At 39.7% G+C, this 14966-nt stretch overlaps 1 protein-coding gene across 2 annotated transcripts in view; it reads left to right on the top strand.

Moving 5' to 3' along the window:
• The window catches only part of USF3 (upstream transcription factor family member 3), a 39748-nt gene that overhangs the window by 15374 nt on the left and 9408 nt on the right, over positions 1–14966 (top strand). For both annotated transcript variants that reach the window (XM_043999176.1, XM_043999175.1), the window contains 4 exons: positions 276–340; positions 2789–2817; positions 8163–8245; positions 10972–11068. In XM_043999176.1, coding sequence (XP_043855111.1) covers positions 294–340; positions 2789–2817; positions 8163–8245; positions 10972–11068 — 256 coding nt within the window. In that variant the 5' untranslated portion in view covers positions 276–293. The remainder of the gene's footprint in view (positions 1–275; positions 341–2788; positions 2818–8162; positions 8246–10971; positions 11069–14966) is intronic.

The raw sequence follows: 14966 nt of genomic DNA, 5'->3' as shown, positions 1-14966 counted from the left end.
CTGGATTCTTCTAGTACTTGTTGCCTTTACTCTTCATCTTCATTTCACACTTAGCATATGCTACCTTGTATTTTTCTGTTTATATCCTGTTTTCCCAACTAAGCCATAAGCTCCTTAAAGTGATTGCCTTATGACTGTATTTGAAGCACTTGGCATAGTTTCTTCCCCAGAATAGGCATGAAGTAAACACTGCTATTCCGATTCAATTCAGTTTTCTGTGTTGTGAAGTTCCAGAAAATTTTTAATTGTCAGTGTATCTTTTCATATTCTTCCAGGTCCTCTGTTCTATAATCATGCCAGAGATGACAGAAAATGAAACTCCTACAAAGAAGCAGCACCGGTAAGGAACTAGTGCAAAGACAGCATATCCACTGGTCAGGCTAGCAATTTTGTTCTTTTCAGCAAGCATTTCTTTCATTTTTCTTTTCAAATTCTTTTTTATTCTTGTCATTTCTTTTCTTTATTTTATTTTTTTTGGTGGGGCAATGAGGGTTAAGTGACTTGCCCAAGGTCACACAGCTAATAAGTGTCATACCTGTCTGAGGTCCGATTTGAACTCAGGTCCTCCTGAATCCGGGGCCAGTGCTTTATCCACTGCACCACCTAGCTGCCCCCTATTCTTGTCATTTGTTTATATATCAGTCATTTTTCCTTAGTCTTTCTCTCCCTTGTGCTGTTGAACTCTTGCTCATAACAAAGAAAAAAATTTAAGCAAAGCTAACTGACAAAGTGATTGTATCTGGCAGCGTATGCCACATTCTGCCCCCATAGTTCCTCATATCCCTATCATCCCCACCAAGAGGAGGGGGTTGTTTGACAAACATTTGTTTAAGTAAATGTCTGCTCTGTAAAGTTCTTGCTCTAGGTGCTGATGACAAAAAGACAAAAACAAGACAGTTTCCATACTGAAGGGGCTTACACTTTATTGGAAGATTTACAATGTATGCAAAAATAAGTAAATATTAATTAATGTGAGAAGACAGAGAATACCAACATTTGGAAGGGCAGCTTGCACCTGAACTAATCCTCGAATAAAGATAAGGATTCAAAGAGGTAGAGATGAGGAGGGAGCACACTCCCAGCATGGGAAACAGACAGCTTGGGCAACTATACAGGGATGAGAGATGGAAGGAAGATCTAGTTCAGGGAACATATAGTTCTCCAGTTTGACTGGAATGTAGATTTTTGAAGGGACTAATGTAAAATAAGGGTAAAAAAGTAGGTTGGAACTAGATTGTAGAGAGCCTGAGAAGTCAAACAGGAGAGTTTGTATTTGATCCTAAAAGAAATAGGGAGCCACTGAAGGTTTTTGAGCACACAAGCAATTTGAGCAGACCCAGGCAAAGGAGTTGAAGAACCTGACCCATAGAGGTGGCCCTGTGAGTGAAGAAAAGCACACAGATAAGAGAAGTATGATGATGGTAGAAACAACAACACTTGACAATATTGGGTATGGAGTGGGAGGAGGTAAGGGAGAGAGAAGACTCGGGGGTTGGTTTTGAACATTGGGCATCTAGAAGGAAGTAATTTTCAGGAGGATGATAGATTCAGTTTTGAATGTGTTGAGTTTGAGATGCCAATGAAATTTCCAGGTTGAGACGTCCAGAAAGCATTTGGCAATCCAGGACTAGGATTTGAGAGGGAGATTAGCAATTGTTTTGTCTATTTGATAATCATCTACATATGGGTGGTAATTGAACCTTTAGAATCAGATGAGATCATTTGGGAGACAGAAGCTAACTGTCTGTTTAGGGGAAGTGTAAATTAGCTGCTATTTTACAATTCTCATGTTGACATAGAAACCTGTTCATTTTGATGATGTGAAAACAAAATTTTTTTGAATTTTTATGAACACAAGTGGAATAACAGAAATGGATAGATGGCTACATTTTTACTCACTTTATTCTTATTCACAGCCTTGTCTTTATATCAAATAATAGTGAGCATCAGTATGATGGTACTATATCTTATGTATAATTTCCATTTCAATCTGTACTTGTGCATAGAACAAGCTGATTTCTTGACTGATTTTGGATCTTAGGCAATATAGGCTGATTTGAATGGTTTATTTAGATATTTTATCATATTGCAGCCAATTTTTGCTTCTTAGCATATGAACAAAATATTTTTCTTAGAAACTTCTTGGTTTTGAGCTCCCTTTTTCTGTCTAGAATTAAAATGCAGATGACGTTACTAGTAGTTTTTTCTTTTTTGTTGAACTAGCATGATATGTGTTAATATATTAGGTATTGTATAGCAAAAAGAGGAATCTAATCCTTAAGTTATTTGTCTTCAGGCCTAGAATGGCGACCTGAGATAATTCATTTTGGGGTGGTGCAAGTATCTTTTATGAGGGGCACATAAACTGGTCATTGCTGTTGTGCTCCTAATCCCCTGTGCTTGTCCTGTTCCTCTCCATCCTCATTCTCCTTCCACATCAGCCTTCAAAAAGACTACATGTTTATAAACGTAACATGCATGCATTCATTCCTGCCTAATACTCACCAAAAGAACAGGCAATATGAATTTATGATCAATACCTTGATTAAACTTTCATTTTCTGCGTGTGACTTTTCTCCTCTCCTCCTCCTTCCCCCATAATATTATGGCTTCTGATTCACATTGAAATATCTATAATTGGAAGTTTCCACACCACAGTACTCGCTAGGGAAGTTTATCTTCATTTTGATATATTTCTTACTTGACAAATCAGATGTTCAGTTATTTGATTTGCTAAATATCTTTGCCTATTATTTTTATACAACCTGTTTTATACCTTTCGTTACAGAAAGAAAAACCGGGAGACACATAATGCAGGTAAGAATATAAGAGTTTAACTTTTATATTTGGCATTCTCACACTCAGAATCAAGGTACTGCCTTTGGAAGGCGAGTTTTTATGTTCTGAAACCTAGAAGAATTGCTCATTTAATGATAGAAATGTATCATTTTGTTATATTTAATTATTATAAGAAGTCCCTTTGTAGTATTTAATTATTATAAAGTACTCCAAAGTATCAAGGAAGAAAAAAGACTTTAACATACTTCTGACTCACTGTTTCTTTAAATACTGAAATCCAAAGGCTAATGAAGTCCCAGAATCCACCATTTCCCATGGCTTAAATGAATAACATTAATTGAGAAAATCCCAAAGTAATTGAAAGGCACATGTACAAAGAAGGAAGGGAGTGTTGCAAATATATATCATAAGGGTTCTTGAATGGAGAATTCTGAGTTTATTAGTTACCAGAAGGAAAAAAAAAACCACCTCAGAATTTTATTTCTATTAGGTAATTTTAATCTATTTTTCATGTTGTAAAGTTTGATCATTCCAGTGTAAGAAGCACAGGGGTTATTTGCACATGTAATGTAATGCTTTGAGCTTAAGTAACTTTTTATTTATATCAGTGTACAGAGCTTTGTTTTCTTAAGGGTTCCTTCATCATTCCATTGAGGACCCAGAAAACACCTGATCTGTTTCCCTACTGATACAGGGAAATGTGTGAATGGCCTGGTAGGAGGTTGCTACTTTCCAGGCAGAAAAATATCTTTAGTGTTAAAGCCTTTGAACTTTAACTTTATATTCTGTTATTGCTTTAAAAAAAAAGATTTATTTTTAGCTATGTCTGAAACTAAGGGATGGGGAGAGAAATACACATTTCTCATTTTTCCCTCATCTTCATCAAAAGAAAAACAGTGTGTGGTAGATAGAGAGCCAGCCTTGAAACCAGGAAACCTGCATCTAAGTCCTGCTGTCCTGGTTCTGTGACTTAGGATAAGTCACTTAACATCTCAGTGTCTCAGGCAACTCTCCAGTCAGTGAGCCAGCAAGGATTTATTGAATACCTTCTATGTGCCAAGCACCAGGCTAATCACTAGTGATACAAAGAAAGGCAAAGGATAGTCCCTGCCTCTAATTGGGGAAGTAACATTAAAGCAACTATATACGAACAATACATGTACAGGATACATGAACATCAAACAGAGGATTTTATATTTGATCCTAGAGGTCATAAGGAACTACTGGAATCTATTGAAAAGGGTCAGATCTGCACTTTAGGAAGAGGAATAAGCATTTCTGTAGTGCCTGTTGTTGTTTATCCTTTGTATTCAAAGAAGACCAATGATGTCACAATGTTGGGGTCAACTGTGTGTTCAACTGTGGCTGATCAGTCCAGTACAAGTTCAGAAGACTCTGTTGTTTGAACATTTGGGATGGCAATATCTCTAGATTTGTGCATCTCATGTTTCCTTTGTGCTACTATAATTCTGCTTTGCTGATACCTTCTTTAATGCAGGCACATCATGTTGGGTGGTCCTTTGCCAGCATCTTCCATGTCCCACAATTGATACTAATGTTCTTTAGAGAGACCTTGAGAGTGTCCTTGTATTGCTTCTAATGACCTTTGTGTGAGTACTTGCCTGGTGCAAGTTCTCTGTTGAATAGTCTTTTAGGTAAATGTACATTTGGCATTTGGGCTACGTGGCCAGCCCATCTGAGTTTCACACTCTGTAGTAGAGTTTGTTAGAATATTTTTAAATTGACTAACTTAATTTGGGGGGACTAAAGCTGACTGGAGGACTAATCTGGGGACTTTTGACTATTTGGCTATCTGACTTCATTAATTTAATGTGGGCCATTTATAAAGTTCCACCATACTGCTCCCAAACTGATAGACCAAAGATTAAGAAGCCTCTTAACCAAATAATCCAAGCAGAGTTTATTTATGAGATACTATTTCAAAGTAGGAATACAGGGAAATAAAGTACAACCTGACTGCTTTCCTGCGGTCTCTTTCCCACCTGCTGGGCTTTGAACTTCTTGAATACAATAAGGGCCTTAGCCGCCTCTCACCTCAGGGTATGTTACACTTTCCCTGGTTTGTAATAAGGCCTGTAACCTTGTCAGCCGGGTCTCTCCTTTTCCAAACGGAACTCTCCTCCGTCCTTGTCCGCACTCCGTCCTTGTCCGCACTCCCCTCTAGTCAGCCCCTCTCCTCTAGTCCGCCTAGTCCGTCCTCCTCCTCTTTCCCTGTCTAACTCCCAGGTCTATATATACCTTTTCTTCTCTCCACTCAAATCTCGGTGCTTCCTTCGCCCCCACAGACCAAGCTAATCCGCCAGCCAGGGCTGCGGCTGGTTTGGGGGGCGGGGTGCACTCCCACTTCACGTGCCTCGGCACAGGCTATCTTTCAGATAGCTCCGCTCAGGTCGGAGGGGGGGGGCACTTTTTTTCCCCAGCTGTCTGACCTGGTCTTGTATAGCCCACGGGGCTTTTTCCCTCAGCTGAAGCTGAGGAGGAGGGGGAGAGACCCTGAGGGCCTAAGGCTTTCTAATCTCAGCCTAAAGGTAGGGCCCCCAAATCAAAATAAATTTCCACAAGTTTGAGTTTGGCAGTTCAGCTCAGCAGAGGACCTCAGTGTCTGGGACTTTAGTTTGCCAGGTGATCTTCAGAATCTTCCTAACACAATTCAAATGGAAGTAGTTCTGTTTTCTGGCATTGTGCTGATAGAGTGTCCAGTTTTCACAGGTATACAACAATGAAATTAGCACCATGGTTATGTAGACATTTGGTTTGGTAGGCAGCCTGCTACCTCTTCTCTCCCACACTTTCTTTCATAGCCTTCCAGACCCCTGAGCTGGCTCTGGCAATGGTGTCTCAACTTCATCATCTCTGTGGACATCTCTGGAGAGTATAGTGCCTACTACCAGGCACTGCACTAAGTAATTGACAAATATTATTTTATTTGATCTTCACTACAGCCTTGGGAGCTAGGTCCTGGGCCTAATTTACAGATGAGAAAACTGAGGCAAGTGGGTTAAGTGAATTGCCCAGGGTCACATAGCTAGTGTCTGAGGTCAGATTTGAAGTCAGGTCTTTTTCCCTCCACTGTGCCACCTAGCTGCTCCATCTACTTGGCAGATCACTTTGACAGCTGAGTGGAGGATGGAGTGGAATGGAAACAGACTTGAAGTGACGAGACCAACCAGCAAGCTATTATGATAGTTCTAGCCCTGAGATGATGAGGGGCTGCTGTGAAGAGAGAATTCCCAGGATTGTGAATTGGTAACTGATGGGATATGAGGTGGGGAGAAAGAAGAGCTGAGGATAGCAGCCAGCTTGTGAGCCTACGTGACTGGGAGGATGGTGGTACCCTTGACAGCAATAGGGAAGTTTGGAAGAAGGGAGATTTTGGGGGGAAAGATAATGAGTTCAGTTTTCAGCAGTTGAGTTTAAAAAGTCTAATCTAGTTCAAGATGTCCAGTAGGCAGTTAGGGATGTGAGATTAGAAGGTGAAAGGTCGAGGCTGGATGCCAGCCTATATTACTAGAGGGAGTTTTCTTCCAGTCCTTATCCTTATCCCTTTTTCAAAAGCCTTTCCCTGTATATCTTCTGTGCATCCGTTGCCAGGGAATTTGGGGGAAAACAAGGGAATGCTGTATTTATACTGTATTCCTTTGGTCTCCTGTCTTATACATTTTTTCTATTGGAAGAGTTACTGGTGGAGCTGCCTAACTCTGACAGCAGCCTATTATGGGGAAGTAATTAGAGGCCAGTTAATAATTGATGTAACTGTCTCTACTATAAAAGAGGCATTATGTGTTGTGATAGGACTGGTGTTTTCTTTTCTCACTGTCCCTGAATTCCCTGACTTCACTAACTTCATTGACTTCCTCCTCCTGTGCAAGCTGATTGGTCTCTGCTTCCCTCGAGCAGTTTCCTGGCCTGAGGGCATAAAAAGGTGCCTCTCAGACTTTGTGGTAGCCTAAGACCAAATGAGTAGCCATACCCTAATGATGTACTGACCAGATGTATTTATCTGGAGACAAGGGAGACCACATCCAGAGAACCTAAGTGTTGTATGTCCTTGCTGTGTTTGAACAAAGTAAACCTTCTAAGTTCAGTGACCACCTCATTTCATCCCAACATTAAAGCTGAACTAGTTAAAGAAATTCAGGGCTTCCATCATAATATCATATAGGAATGAACGTTACAGCTTCTTGTATATTTCCCTCATTCCTTGCAACCTTGAAGAGTATAATTTTGTACATTGTCAAATGATGGCATAAATTACAGAAATAACAGGTGACAAAATTTTGTATGGAAGTGGTGAGAATTCTGTAGGCCCAGAGTAGGCAGGCAGCCCTGAGTTCATAGAGAAGGAACTAATCTAGAAGCAGGAATCGTTTAGTTGTTTTAAGCCACGTGCAACAAGCATTCCTCCACCTAACTAGCTATCTGGCCTCTCAAAAAGCTTTTGTGTTTGCTGTTGTTGTTGTTTTTTTGGAGCAATGAGGGTTAAGTGACTTGTCCAGGGTCACACAGCTAGTAAATGTCAAGTGTCTGAGGCTGGATTTGAACTCGGGTCCTCCTGAATCCAGGGCTGGTGCTTTATCCACCACACCACCTAGTTGCCCCTCCAAAAAGCTTTTTAAACATCTCTTATCTAGGTTGTCACATCTAGTGTGGCAGCTAACATTTAAGATTCAAGTTTGTGTCCCTCTGTAAAGCTATGCAATTTCCTGATATCTTACTTTGGTTACGGACTCTTGAGATTCATCATTTGTTAAAGTGTCTAGCAATTGTTAGTTTGAAGTAAAATACCATATAATAATAAAGTGATGAATGTAGAATATCAATACAACTATTCTTTCTTTGTGTAATTTTTATCTGTCAGTCTTCTATTATGCCTTCATGTGCCTGAGTTTCTTAAAGATCCCGTTAAAAAAAGAGTAGCTATACCTCTTTTTATCCAACACTCATCTTAAAACATCCCAGACTCTTTAAGAGTTTAAAGGGATCTTGGAGACTCTCTAGCCCAACTAGTTAGTGCCTGACCAAGAATGCCATCTCTGTGACTTGAACTTCAGAGACTTGAGTTTGCATCTTGACTGACACTAATTGTGTGACTCTTGTTAATTAACCTTTCAAAGCCCCAGTTTCCTCATGGGTCAAAAAAAATGGGGATAATCACACTTGCACTGCCTAGGGTATGCCTGTTTTCATAACTTAGAGGGAAAAGCTTGTGTAAACCTTTGACTGGGTCAAACATGTCTTAACAGTCATTTCTTTATCCAGATAGGAAGAGAGGTTAGAAAGCACCAAAATATGGAATAGATGTGATATTTTATTAGTTCTGTGATTACATTTCTTCTATTCAGTGGAGAGGCATCGAAAGAAGAAAATTAATGCTGGCATCAATCGAATTGGAGAACTCGTCCCATGTTCACCTGCACTGAAGCAGGTAAGTAGTCACTTCCACTTACATTCATTGTTTAGGAGGGGCAGCTAGGTGGCGTAGTAGATAGAGCACCGGCCCTGGAGTCAGGAGTACCTGAGTTCAAATCCGGCCTCAGACACTTAACACTTACTAGCTGTGTGACGCTGGGCAAGTCACTTAACCCCAATTGCCTCACTGAAAAAAAAAAAAGTCTATCATTGCTTAGGAAAACCCTCAGTTGTTCCTTTACACTTTGGACTGATGCTTGAGATATTCAAATAGTTATGATTATTCTTTACCATTTATAGAAACAGAACATCAAGAGTTTTGTCTTGAGTTACTAATTCCCATGACCAAGCCTCTCTTCATTAACTAAGTACTTTGCCTTGTATTAATTTGAACTTGTACACATTGTTTACAGTTATCTTTAGTTGTTTCATGCATTTATGTTCTGTCTCCCTAAATAGATAAGTTTGAGGGAAAGCATTGTGTCCTCTTAATTCTTTTTATCTCTACACAATACACAGTAAATTTGTTGAATGCTCCCTCATATGGTTTCTGTCCTGTCAGGTCCGGGTCTAGGTATTCACCTCTTGGCTGTCCCCAGGGGCAAGTGCAAGGGAGGAACTATGACCCTGCTTCTCTCTCCCCTCTCACCCCTATTCCTCTAAATTCCAAATGGAATCCATTGTTGGGCACCTGAAAGCAGGAGTGGATAAAAATCTGGAATCATTGTGGAGAAGAGTTGTAGATGCATTCCAGATGACTCCTTTTTTCCATTTTGGACTCTCTACCACTGCTACATGCAGCCAGTTGTTGCAGACTTATTTGTGGTGTAGAAACTGGTGGGCAGTCAACCAGAGGGGATGGCAGGTAAACTTCATTAATTGTGTGCCTATTTGCATAGCAGCCTTATAAGATAGAAGAACATGATTTTTCCTATCTTTTTTTTTTTTGGTGAGGCAACTGGGGTTAAGTGACTTGCCCAAGGTCACACAGCCAGTAAGTGTCAAGTGTCTGAGGCCGGATCTGAACTCAGGTCCTCCTGACTCCAGGGCCGGTGCTCTATCTACTATGCCACCTAGCTGCCCCCCAATCTTATATTAAAATGATTTTGGGGGGGGTGAGGCAGTTGGGATTCAGTGACTCACCCAGGGTCACACAGCTAGCAAGTGTCTGAGGCAGGATTTGAACTCATTTCCTCTTGACTCCAGGGCCAGTGCTCTATCCACTGCACCACCTAGCTGCTCCTAAAAGTATATTTTTTAGGACCATATAGCAAGTCTCTGCTGGGCTAATTATTAACACTTTAGTGTACTTAGCTTGAGTCAAGAAAAACCCTCTTTGCCTAAGAGTACTTACTGTATCATAGTATTCCTAAAAGCCAAGATTCAACTTAAGGTGAGTTAGAGAAGTTATGGGAAAGTACTTTTCACTTATGTAACAATTTATATATTATCTTAATAGATTATCACAATCATTTTGAAAGAAATAATAGGTATCATAAAAGTCTTGGTGCAACTTTAAGCTTAATAGTTTAAGTAGCTTTAAATTAAAAACTTTAAACTTTAAAAGAACTTAAAACTTCACTGAGCCTATAGTACAGATACTGCTCTTTTTTAAAAAAAACTAATAATGAAACTGGAGCTCAGAGAAGCTAGATGATTTGCCCAAAGCTAGAGACCCCATTTTCTGATGCTGCTCAATGCTCTTTTAGTGTTTTATTTATTTATTTTATTATTATCATTATTTTGCAGGGCAGTGAGGGTTAAGTGACTTGCCCAGGGTCACACAGCTAGTAAGCATCAAGTGTCTGAGGCCAGATTTGAACTCAGGTCCTCCTGAATCCAAGGCCGGTGCTTTATCCACTGTGCCATCTAGCTGCCCCCTTACTCAATGCTCTTCTCACCATATTGTGATGTCTTTAGTAATCATGACTTGTATTGTGCTAAGCCTTAGGGACATAAAGATGAAATAAGATGTAGTTTCTATCTTATTGAGATGTTTTCGTAGTCATATTGGGATATTGAAACATAATTAATGCTTATCAGAATATCTCAACACTTCAAGACATTTTGGTTTAAAATACAATTGTCCTGGGGCAGCTAGGTGGTACAGTGGATAGAGCACTGGCCCTGGATTCAGGAGGACCTGAGTTCAAATCTGGCCTCAGACACTTGACACTTATCCTATATGGCTCTGGGAAAGTCACTTAACCCTTGTTGCCCCGCAAAAAAACACAAACCAAAACAAAAAACAATTGTCCTGAATTTATCTAGGCATAGAAAATATTGGGGTATGACACTAAAACTCTTCAGTGTTTTTGTTTTGGTTTTGGTTTTTGGTTTTTTTTTTAGTGAGGCAATTGGGGTTAAGTGACTTGCCCAGGGTCACACAGCTAGTAAGTGTTAAGTGTCTGAGGCCGGATTTGAACTCAGGTACTCCTGACTCCAGGGCTGGTGCTCTATCCACTGAGCCACCTAGCTGCCCCGGCAGTGTTTTTTTTAATTAAAAAATTTTTTTTTCTTCAGTGAAACTCTTTTTTAGAATATCATATAATAAATTTATAATGGTGGCTACAGAGATATAACAGCATGATATGTGTTTGAAGATGGCTTTGTGTTAAAGGTGTGAATAGACTAAATTTTCAGATACCCTTGTTGAGAAAAAATATATGCCTACTTGTAGAATTTTCTGGCTATTTCTTTACCATTTAATGAATTCTTTTAAAACTTGGGTTTATCTGGCAGAGCAAGAATATGATCCTGGATCAAGCCTTCAAGTACATAACAGAACTAAAAAGGCAAAATGATGAGCTCTTACTCAATGGAGGAAACCATGAACAAGGTAAATACATACATTTCATTCAAACCATATATACACTCACCCATAATTTTCACCCCTTTTCTACTTTATACCTATCACTCTTCCATTATTATTATTATTATTATTTTTTTTGGTGAGGCAATTGGGGTTAAGTGACTTGCTCAGGGTCACACAGCTAGTAAGTGTTGAGTGTTTGAGGCCAGATTTGAACTCAGGTCCTTTTGAATCCAGGGCTGGTGCTCTATCCACTGCGCCACCTAGCTGCCCCTCATTATTTTTATATAATCAGATAGTCTCTAGTTCTCTGCAAATTTTCTTTTTTTCCTTTTTCTTTTAATTGGATAATAAAATCATTTTAATTTTTTTCCAGTTACATGTAAGGATAGTTTTCAACATTTGTTTTCGTAGGATTTTTAGTTCCAAATTTTTCTCCAACCCTTCTTTCCCTTCCTCCTCCCCATGACAGAAAGCAATCTGATATAGGTTATATATGTACAATCACATTAAGCATAGTTCTGCATTAGTCATATTGTGAAAGAAGAATCAGAGCACAAGGGAAAAACTTCAAAAAACAATGAAAAAAAAAATAGCCTCAAAGTAGAAACAGTATGGTTCAATCTGCATGCATAATCCACAGTTCTTGTTTCTGGATGTTGAGAACATTTTCTCTCATGAGTTCTTTGAAATTGTTTTGGATCATTGCACTGCTGAGAAGAGCCAAATCTATCAGTTGTTCATCACACAATGTTGTTATTCTGTACAATGTTCTCCTGGTTCTGCTCCTCTCAGTCAGCATCAGTTCATGTAAGTCCTTCCAGGTTTCTCTGAACTCCTCCTGCTCATCATTTCTTACAGCACAATAGTATTCCATTACATTCATATACTACAACTTGTTTAGCCATTCCCCAATTGATGTGCATTCCCTTGATTTCCAATTCTCTGTCACCACAAAGAGAGCTGCTATAAATATTTTTATACATGTGGGTCCTTTTCCCTCTTCCATGATCTCTTTGGGATATCGACCTGGCAGTGGTCAAAGGTTATGAACCACCTCACACCTCACACCTGTCAGATTGGCTAATATGACAAAAAAGGAAATAATAAATGTCGGAGCTGTGGGAAAATCGGAACACTAATCCATTGTTGGTGGAACTGTGAACTGATCCAACCATTCTGGAGAGCAATTTGGAACTATGACCAAAGGGCTTATGGGACTGTGCAAATTTTCTTAAGTAATGATGCTAGGAATACTTATTTCTCTTTCTTAGGGTTGTATCTACTAGTTAGGGCAATGCCAAAAGGTTGTAGGGCAGATTTCTGCTTAGTTTCAAAGTTGAAATCAGGATCAGTTATTATGGCTACGCCCACTCATATCTCTTCACATTACTTTTACGGACAGAAAGAGCTGATACCTCATGATAGTGTGGAAGTGACCAATGGTTTTCAGAGGCTACACCAGCAGAGCACAGGCTTGACCTGCCCAGTTGAACAATTTATAACAGCTTCAAGTTTTTGGGGGTTTTTTTTGGGTTTTTTTTTGTTTTTTGCGGGGAAATGAGGGTTAAGTGACTTGCCCAGGGTCACACAGCTAGTAAATGTCAAGTGTCTGAGGCTGGATTTGAACTCAGGCACTCCTGAATTCAAGGCCGGTGCTTTATCCACTGTGCTACCTAGCTGCCCCCAACAGCTTCAAGTTTGAGCCTGGCAGTGGGTTGTGTGATTGTTGTTAGAAGACCAGCATAGCAGAGTGTGGTGAGGCTCATTATCAAAAAGTTGCCCACAAAGAATATATTTTTTGGCCACAGTAACTCATGGAGACCATCTATGAAAACTTAAAAGAGTTATGTTGCTGTCTGTGTCAGAAGGAACTTATTAAGTGATTTAATTATTGTGTTTACAAGAAATGTGATACTGCCTGGCTTTTGAATTAGAGGTGATTTTTACTATTATAAAGCAATTTCAATTTACCCACTGAGAAAACTTGTTTATGATGGTTAAAACAACTTGCCCAGGAATGGGAAGATCCACATGACATGCAAATTTAGATTGTACCTACATTTGTAGCTTTGGTGAGAGAAAAGCAGTACTATAGGCCAGTTATTGATTTAGGTGGGAGGACAGGAGGGGAAATTTATCCAGTGGGGTAAATGTGATATTAGATTTTTATTATTTATTTATTTATTTTTGTTGGTGAGGCAATTGGGGTTGTGACTTGCCCAGGGTCACACAGCTAGTAAGTGTTAAGTGTTTGAGACCGGATTTGAACTCAGGTCCTCCTGACTCCAGGGCCGGTGTTCTATCCACTGTGCCACCTAGCTGCCCCTGATATTAGATTTTTAAACAAGCTTTAATACCTCTCCTGGAGGGATCTTAGATCAAGCACCAAATTTACAATAGAGGCTAATTGTGAAGTGAATAGGAAGTGTCAGGTGGAATAATTTTTTTCTTAGTTCTTCCAAGAAACTAGTCCTACATAATAGGTAGAATTTACATGGAACCTTTCAGTTCCCAAAGTGGCTTTCTTTGTACCAACCCTGCAAGGTAGGGAATATAAATATTGTTATGCCCATTTTAGAAAATAGGAAATCGATGCATAGAAAGATAGAGGTACAGTGATGTGTCTGTGGTAAAGCTTAAACTTGAACCCAGGTCTTTTAACTTTTAAATTCCTTGCTTTCTACTTTCTAACAGAAAGTTACACAATTCTTTTGTGTACACAATTCTCAAATTTCATATCCTACTTTTAGTTTGGTCAACAGTTTGTCCCTGTCTTTTTGTAAGTCTTCTATATAGCATCTGCCTAATGCACTGGAACATTGAACCACCTTCCTCTGGTTCTTTTCCTGTTTCATGTATAACACTGCAGCACTTAGGTTGTCTATCTATTATCCTTTCACTGTGATACCTCCTTTTGGTCATCTATATACAGCCCCCTCTCTAGGAATTTCATTTGCCATAAGTGCAAAGGTGAAAGAACATCAAGTTTAAGTACAGTATTTGACCCAGATAAAGTTGGAAGCAGGGAAGAGAAGTCCCTGATGAAGATGAAATCTTATTGTATGTCTATGGCGTCAGCCAGAAGACAACTAAACTTCCATAAATATCCATATATTGACCCCACTGGGGCAAAGTTAGTGATAAGTTTTCCAATGCTATGTAGCTTTTCTTCTGTGTTAGTTGCTGCTAAAGATAAGGAGTACTTTCAAATTGATCTGCAGTAGATATTTGACACAGTAATAAGTACTGTTATGTACTCCAGCAATCAGATAATTTAGCTGAGTAAATGTCTATTATTTATAAGGTACTGTGCTAGGCTCTGAGACTTGTAATATTTTTGGGATTAAAAATAAATGGTCAGGGGCAGCTAGGTGGCGCAGTGGATAGAGCACCAGCCCTGGAGTCAGGAGGACCTGAGTTCAAATTCGGCCTCAGACACTTAACACTTACTAGCTGTGTGACCTTAGGCAAGTCACTTAACCCCCATTGCCTCACCCCCCCAAAAAAAAAATGGTCAGGGGGGCAGCTAGGTGGTGCAGTGGATAAAGCACCGGCCCTGGATTCAGGAGGACCTGAGTTCAAATGCGGCCTCAGACACTTGACACTAGCTGTGTGACCCTGGGCAAGTCACTTAACCCTCATTGCCCCCCCCCAAAAAAAAACCCAGAAAAAAACACACAGAAAAAATAAATGGTCCCTGTTAACAAGGGGTTTAATTCCCTAGTATTTACAAAGTTAAGTAAATACAAGGTTAGTTGAGGAGGGAGAGAGAGAAATAACTTATGAGGAAACAGATAAAGCTCTTCTGGGGAAGTGGCACCTCAGCTGATCTCAAAGACAAGGCTTCAGAGAGGCAGAGGTGGTGGGGGTGGGGGGATCAATGCCAAGTGGGTACAGTTGCATCAAGGTCTTGTTCAGGAAA

The sequence above is a fragment of the Dromiciops gliroides genome, chromosome 3, assembly GCF_019393635.1.
Source record: "Dromiciops gliroides isolate mDroGli1 chromosome 3, mDroGli1.pri, whole genome shotgun sequence".
Lineage (NCBI taxonomy): Eukaryota > Metazoa > Chordata > Mammalia > Microbiotheria > Microbiotheriidae > Dromiciops > Dromiciops gliroides.
This window is presented reverse-complemented; position numbering and strand designations above follow the sequence as displayed.